The sequence below is a fragment of the Schistosoma mansoni genome (assembly GCF_000237925.1).
Source record: "Schistosoma mansoni, WGS project CABG00000000 data, supercontig 0182, strain Puerto Rico, whole genome shotgun sequence".
Classification (NCBI taxonomy): domain Eukaryota; kingdom Metazoa; phylum Platyhelminthes; class Trematoda; order Strigeidida; family Schistosomatidae; genus Schistosoma; species Schistosoma mansoni.
In genome coordinates, this window is record NW_017386066.1 from 250,050 (window position 1) to 258,580 (window position 8,531).

At 37.8% G+C, this 8,531-nt stretch overlaps 1 protein-coding gene across 1 annotated transcript in view; it reads left to right on the forward strand.

The window, feature by feature from the left end:
- The window catches only part of Smp_143430 (mannosidase alpha class 2a, putative), a gene marked incomplete at both ends in the record, with an annotated part of 53,402 nt that overhangs the window by 12,103 nt on the left and 32,768 nt on the right, over positions 1–8,531 (forward strand). The window contains 2 exons of the mRNA XM_018794954.1: positions 2,633–2,804; positions 4,710–4,837. Coding sequence (XP_018647011.1) covers positions 2,633–2,804; positions 4,710–4,837 — 300 coding nt within the window. The remainder of the gene's footprint in view (positions 1–2,632; positions 2,805–4,709; positions 4,838–8,531) is intronic.

Below are 8,531 nucleotides of genomic sequence, written 5' to 3' on the forward strand. Positions count from 1 at the left end.
GCAGACAGATACGTGCTCGCACTAGAGCATGATCTGAGTCTAAACATGTGCTCCAGAATGAGTGACAGTCTTCTATCGAGCCCCTCCATCGGTGGCTGATAGCGATGTGATCTAATTGGGTCCAACGTTGGGACGAATTCGGGGGTCGCCATGTCAAAAGATGTTTTTCCTTATAATTAAAGTTGGTATTTGCAAGAAATGGGCGGTTATGTGAGCACAGTTGCAACAGACGGTCGCCATTATCTGTTCTTTTAGCCACGACACCGTAGGATCCACCCAGGTGTCTTTCCCTTTCACTTAGTTTACCTACTTGAGCATTAAAGTCACCAGCCACTATTACTACATCAGAACGCCTAGCTTTTCGGAGAAGGTCAGAAAGTTTCCTGTAAAACTCATCTTTTATATCGTCTGATCTGCAGTCAGTGGGAGAGTAGGCAGAGATGACGAAGAGGCAACGACGAGTTTCCCTATCTTTCCGAGTCCTTACTGATCCGTTTGGTCGAACAGCGCATAGACGACTGTCTACTGGGATCCAGTCTAAAAGAGCTAGTTCAGCCCTAGGATTTAATGCTATACCTACTCCAGCGAGGCCACGGGAAGCAGCTTCAGGGCTTCCAGATACACAAAGCGTATATCGAGATGGTTCTTTATTTTGATTAGGTGAGGTCAAATGAATGACGCTACTCGGATCTTGTATGCGCGTTTCGGAGACGCAGCACACATCGATGGTATAAGATTCTAGAGTCCTAGCTAAGGAAGCCTGTTGTCCTATTTGGCACAATGTTCGGACATTAAAAGTTCCTATATGTAGTTTAGAGCGTGGTTTCAGGAGACCAGGAATAACGTTCCGTGTGCTTGAATCGTTTGCCCCAGCGGTGCGAGGTGATAAAAGGACGTGGGAAGGGTTAGTCGTGGAGATAAGAGAGTTATTAGGAGGTGTAGGAAGGATTTGAAAGTGATCAACTTGGTCTCGTGTGCAGTTACGGGTATGAGGGCTAATATCACTTCACGGCTGCCCACACCGTGGAAGGTTATTTCTTGAAGGACCTGAAAAAGAAGTTGGATTAGTGTTGGTCTTAACGACCTGGGGGCGTGACCGCAGTGCCCAAGGGACAACTGCTTGAGGTCGGTCACACACGACCTTTTTGTGTTAGCTCCGTTCTTCAAAGGACCTTACCGCCGGAGACGGAAATCCGTGGGATAAGGCGAGGTGTGCATTTTTAGGGCCGACCTTTTCTAACCCCACCCGTCCTTGTGGGAAGGCAGCATCGCTGCCATGCTGGTTGTCTGAGGGAAACTCCTTACTGCCGTCACACCTCTGTACAGTCAGCAGTACCACTTCACCTTCGGACCTTGGGATTGCTGTTTTTAGTCGTACCGCTCTTCAACCGACCTGTCTGGCATGGTAGGACTTCGAGGAGCGATTGTTCCAGCCAGTATAGCTCGATTGATTCATCACGATAGGCAAGCCCGACCACCACGTCAAGGTATCAGCAACGGTCGTGAAGTGTTCCATATTTTTAAATCGTGAAGCGTTCCATCACGTAATTTTTTGCTGATACTTCCTATCATATCTATCTGTTATATTGTATACTATATGGATACTAATCAATCTACATATGTGTATCTATATATATGTACCCACATTCGTGTTCAGGGCCTCTTGAGTAGATGAGAGACATCGGTTGAACCACGCCATTGGTTAAAGCCGTTTATGCAATTCGTTAAGGTTTGTTTCATCAATCCAAGAGATATATTTATATCAATAGGTTGTATACATCTTAATTCAGTTGTTCTTAGCCTGTTTACTTACCTATGAGATTGGACTCGAGCATAAGAATCTTGGATATCAATTGTTATGTAGTAGCGAAGACATAAGTACGGGTAACTTGCAGGACCTACTATTGGACTATCATTCTTATTGTATAACTATTCGGTAACTAGATTATCTATATCTATATTCATCTTATTGTAAGCTTCATTTTGACCTATTGATTATTATTGTATGATTTACTGTTCCTAAGTTATACTCAGTTTATTGATTATTGTCTCCCACGCTTACAGCCTCATTTGGCTTGGTTTTGTACAAATATTATTTTCTATTTTATGGTATGATGTGGCCTGTCTGTTTGATATATAAATAAAGTATGCTTGAAATAAACGATTCGTATTGCCGAAGCTGCTATTGGTGTTCTGGACTCAAGTGGACGGGTTAGGCGGATAAGGACCAATAAGGACGCTGGATTACTCATACTAATCGAACGTCATTGTCACAGTGTGAAGGTCGTAGAAGGCGTATTCTATTGGTGGATAATTTACGCGAATTACGTCCTTGTTAAATTCGAAAGGTCATAACGAATCAGCGACGACCTTGATCAAGTCATAACAATTGGCTACCGCCTAGGTCAAAAACATAACAAATTGGCGACGGCTAGGTCAAGTCATAACATCAATATCTGACCGAACAACCTCGGAATGTAACAAACTCACATCTTAAAACACATGATAATTAATTTTATCAATAACCATTTCTTATTTCTGTACAATGAATTTTTCCACATACATGTTTTTCCTTTATTGGACGTATTCTAAAGTTATTTTCTTTCATGTTTACACTATTTTCTTTCCTTAGGTTGGATTAAAACTTTGGAAAAGTACTTCGTCACTGAAACAAAGCCGAATCTAGATGCTACGTTAAATATATTAAATGAAAAGGAAGAATCTAGATTTGTCTATTCTGAAGTGTCATTTTTAGATTTATGGATAAATACTTTATCAGAGGAACAAAAACAATCTTTCAAAAGGTGGGTAGTTCGAATTTATTTGTGAATAATTATATATATATATATATATATATATATATATATATACAAACTGCATTACAAAGGTTTCATACGGTCTTCCTTCGAGATACTAACAAACTCAACGAGTTCACGGTAGTTCTCCACAGCAGGTTCCAAGACTTACACGGTCTACTGAAAGAAGAAAGTACTATGGAGGACAATTGGAAAATGATCAAGGAAACACTAACTTCAGGAGGTTCTGGACTTCAAGAATCACCTTCATGAAGAATGAACCTCTATCGAGATCGTGGACAAGATTCGAGAACGTCCAACTTCGAGATCAACAGGCTAGATTCCGTAAGAATCGGTCGTGCACAGACCAAATCACAACACTACGAATTATTGTTGATCAATCAATTGAATGGATCTCGTCACTATACATCAACTTCCTTAACTATGAGAAGGCGTTTGACAGCGTGGAGAGGAGAACATCATGAAACCTTCCACAACACTGTTTTACACCTGAGAAAATCGGCAATATAATCCGGAATTCATCGGTAGACCTCAATATACACAAGGGAAGAAGCAAGATCCTGAAATTTAACACGGAAAAACATCAACGTAATTACACTTGATGGAGAAACTCTGGAAGAGGTGGAGGTTTTCACGTACCTGGATAGCATCATCGATGAATAAGGAGAGTCCGATGCAAATGTAAATGCAAGGGCAGCTGAGACTTGGAGAACTGCCACAACCATGATCAAACATGTACAAGCATTTATAGACAATTGTCTATGCATGATTCTTAATGTTCGTTGATCGGATACCACCAGAAACAGCCTAATATGGAGAGAACAAACCAGCTTCCATTTGAAGGGGAAATTAGGAAAAGACGTTGGAAGTGGATAGGACATACATTATGGAAATCATTAAACTGCATCACCAGACAAGTGATAACTTGTAATCCTGAATGGAAGTGGATCGTATCGTTCACTGAGTCCGGAATCGGAAGCAGACATTGAAAGGATGAATAGCAAGTGGGAAGAACGGGGAAAGATTGCCCAGTAAATAGTTGGATGGAGAATGCTGGTGGGTGGCCTAAGTTTCTGCATGAGGGTAACAGGCGTAATTAGTAAGTAAGACTTGTTTATTTAGACAGACACTCAGAATAAGAAGCGCAGAATGCAAGTGATCGGACTGTATTCGATCAAGTGTGACTCGATATTAATAGACAAAAGTAAGCTATGGACACGTAATAAATAAGGAAAGCAATTAACACACGTTCCTGTAATAACAGTTAGGGTTAATAAGCGAATAATTGACAAGATCAAAATGTGGCTTATAAAGGGGGAATACATCAGTCTGTTCTGAAGCTAGAATAACCCTTGAGGGCTTGAAGTAGTACCAGACACTACGATCTCATATTAATATATTCATCCATTTACTTACATATGTACTAATCTAAAGAAGATTCAAATTTGTTACGTCAGTATGGTAAAGCCTATATGAACCAGCCTAGGATTTTTCAAGTTCGAATGTATCTTCTACGAGTTCTTTCCACCTAACTGATTAGATTAAACACATTTGTCCCTAATTTTGTTTTGAACCACGGATTACGCTAAAAATGTTACAATTCCCCATCAAAATTTCATCATAAGATTATTCGTAACCTTTTTTGCTTCTATCTTTCTGTGGAAAGTTTTCACTAAACTTGTAGTAACCAGGTTCGGTAGTTTTGGTAGTCAGTAATCTCGGTAAAATGTTGAAAATATCCTATCATTCATAAACGATTCCATATATCCTTCTTTTACAAAATCCCATAGACTTTATACGCAATTGATACATATAACTCCATCGCATTATATTGCTAATCCTGGTTGATTCACAATTATTATTTTGTTTACAATTTGTTTATTCATTTCAAAGATTGTTGCTCAATGGGCATTGGGAAATTGTTTCTGGTGGCTGGGTTATGCCAGATGAGGCAGTTACGCATTATTATTCGATTATTGATCAATTTATTGAAGGTCATCATTGGTTATTAGAACATTTTGGTTAGTTTTTTTTCCAGGAAATTGCCAATGTAAAATTGTTTGTTAATGTTGGAACATTTATTATGTGTACGTATAACTATCCATTGCCCACCTACCTTAATGAATGGTTTCAACTGGTATAAGAGTAAGTTGGGCTAGATCTATTAGTGATAAAACGAAAACTCAAGCATCAGTCCTCAACAATTATCGTGACCAGTGGTTGGAGACAATGAATGACATTTGTTTGGAATCGGTTGCAATGGCGCAAATACCTTCATTCAGTATCTCCCTTATGATTCTGAGTTCCAGTATTCTATCATGTATACCTTTTTATTCTGTTTTTTTTCCAAAAAGTGTTCTCAATGTTTAGTCTTCCTCATAACCATTGGTATTACATTATTTTGTCTCAATTTCTATTCATCTTGTTGATCTTATCTAGTTTTGCTAATGTTGTTTAGCGAATTGGACCAACTTATATTCGTACCGGGACCTACGTTGATTATGCCTAAGGTTTTTTAAATATGTTTTTGTGATTAAAGTAGATGGGATGTGGCTAGCAGTAGAATCCAGGATGTGGGTTTCGTTTTATTTGGGACTCGTCATCTGGATGTACTCACATCCCAGAGTTGCAGTCCTGGATTCCATTGTTAACTATATTCCATCTATTCTATATCTACTTATGCTATAATGGGTGTATCAAGACAATCTACATAAGATTCACACATACCAAATATCAACAACGGGGTCATTCACACCATTTCAAATTGTACCAGTTATGATTAGTTTAGTAAAGATATGAAATACATCTATAAAGTTACAAACTTCTGATACATAGTGTAGTCTTATCTCCATAGTTTTCAAAATATAAACAAGTTAAAATTCAAAGGTGATGTTTTTTCACATAGTACTACTTTTAAAGGTTAATACTAACCACATACCACTTTTCATGAGGTGAAACCAACTATTCTTTTATTAACAATAACTTAAATGAACATTATATTACTGAACAAATATTTTTTGATGATTAACACAAATTAACTTAGAGACTAAGGTTAATGATGTAGAGTATAAGACATTTGTTTCATCTAATTTAATCTATTATAGAGGGGTAGGTTATTGTTTAAGGCTTCCAACTACTAATCTCCAGGTTCAAACTCTGCTCCATATGCTTCGATTTAAGCAATCGTGTAGTATTATTAACCATCACACTTCAGGATATGGATCATATTCAATTGAATGAGTTTATAAAAAACAAGAATTTGATCTAATCAATACTATGAATTCAATATTAACTGATCGTTAAATTGTCACCAATGTTGTGTTGTGTGGTCACTGATGTTGATCAGATTATATCAATCAACTTGTACTGTGACCAATAGGCTATGTGACTTGATATTGTGGTGGCGGATAGTTGCAACCGACAAGAATTTCTGAAGGTCCTGGGTTTCGTACTAGTTATTATTTGTTACCAAGACATATCTCTAATTCTTCGAAAACGAACTGGTACTCCTATCTAAGTTTAAACACGAATGGGAGTGGAAGAAATTAGCAATAAGTTATCCAATGACTATGATTTACCTGTAGGCATGTAATGCTTAAACTAATCAGTCTCAAGCTTCATGAATTGACTGTTTTGTAAGTCTAAACTACCAGCCCATTCAATTTTCTATGCTGGATACTGAATAACCAATATATATATATATATATATATATATATATATATATATATATATATATCAGAAATACAATTTTCTACTAATTGGGATATCACTGCAGAAGTTCTCGGACCTATGTAGTTCAAGTATACAGGCATATGTAAGGGGTACGTTTGCGGTGTCCTACAAAGGAAATGTTGAGCTGCAAAAATGTCTGCCCTGTGCCTAAGAAAATCAGTGGCCCATCTTTCAGGTCGAAGACAATAAAAAGGGGTGGTTGCAAATACCCGAATAGGCGACTAACAACCTCCCCTTAAAGATTGCTTATTCTTATGTGTGTGTCAGGAAATCCTCGAGCGGTAGCCATGGTGTGAACGATATAAATATGTGTAAGAGTCAGTCTGGTGTAGCGAATACGTTTTCTTTGGGAGCAGCAAACATCTATCCTCCCAGGTGGGTGAATATACCTATGTGTATGCCATGGGATATGTATATGTATATGTATGTATACGTATATGCCAAGTGATACTCAGTTTAAAGTTCGTGTGTTAACTAGTATGCATGTAGACTATACAAATCCAGGGCAAGTAAAATTCACAAATATCTTGTTCTTTCAATGTGATACCAAAATGCATGCAAAGACCCGTGGGGCCGCGGTCCCCATTAAATCACATTCACTCAGTAGTTTTTTGAACCTCAGAAAGACGGAGTCCGTTCCAAAAGGAACACTAGGTCTCCCAGTATCCTTCAGCTGTTCTGTTTGAACCACCGATATTGAGAAACCATCTAGTTTCTCTTCCAAAAGTATTATAGAGTATAAGCAAATGTTTTCTCATATGTCTAATGCTTACAAGAAGAACAGCAACAACAACTACTACTACGAGTGTTAAATTCAATAAATTTATTCTATTTCTTACTAAAAGTACCTTTCAGATCATTCTCCCTATATTTCATTGTACTTTTATTGCTTCAGTGAATTTTCATTTCATTTTAATTCGCACAGTTTCATTTCCTACGAATTATCGATTTTATGAAATCGGTGGTTAACAACACTTTATTAAATACCAGCATTGTGTTTGTTTGTGTGAGTAAAGAATGTTCTGTGAATATGTGATATTAGAGTTATTCATGTAATGCCTGATATATAATTATGTAATAAAAATCAATCAATTTAGAGTTGACGAAGTTCCTAATTTTTATCCAGATGCGTAGTGAAATCCTCTTCGTTTATGAGATCATGAACTAACGTGAGTTGAATGAGGAAGCACTGAGCAGCTCTTTCGTCCTAGTAGTGATCTACACCTCGGTAGTGCCCAAACATGGCCCTACCGTAACTGTTATTACTGTGACTCAATTGTTAACACCTTTGGATTTTGGCTAGTCGTATTCAAAACTTATACAAACGAATATATATTTCTCAGATATATTCTAATGTATTACCTAATAGGGATTACAAACTCTTATCCTAAGGTTTTTGATTCAATATACTGAATTATTGATTTTGAAGTATTGAGTAATAATAAACTGGAGTTTCTACGGAGACGATTCATTTTCTCGACAAGTTTGCGAAAATGTTTGCCAGCGACCTTTAAAAAAGACAGTATCGAAACGGATGGACAAAAAATGACGCTCAGGGAAGTAAAAAAGGTCTTTGACAACACTAGTATCGATGAACACGCATCGACACTAGTGAGTATATGTTGACAAATCAAGAGCGGCAAAGCAGCAGGACCGTACAACATCCAAGTAGAGGCACTGAAAGCAGATGTAGCAGTAACAGCAAAGATACTCTACATTCTCTTCTGTAGGATTTGGGATGAAGAACAAGTACCAACAAACTGCAAAGGACTTCTGATCAGTGGCATCACTCTTCTCTCAATACCAGGAAAAGTCTTCAATAGAGTATTGTTAAACAAAATGGGGGACTCCGTAGGCGCCCAACTACGAGATCAACGATTGGATTCCGTGAGGATCGATCATGTACCGACCAAACCAAAACTCTACGGATCATTGTGGAACAATCGATCGAATGGAATTCATCATTCTACATCAACTTCATG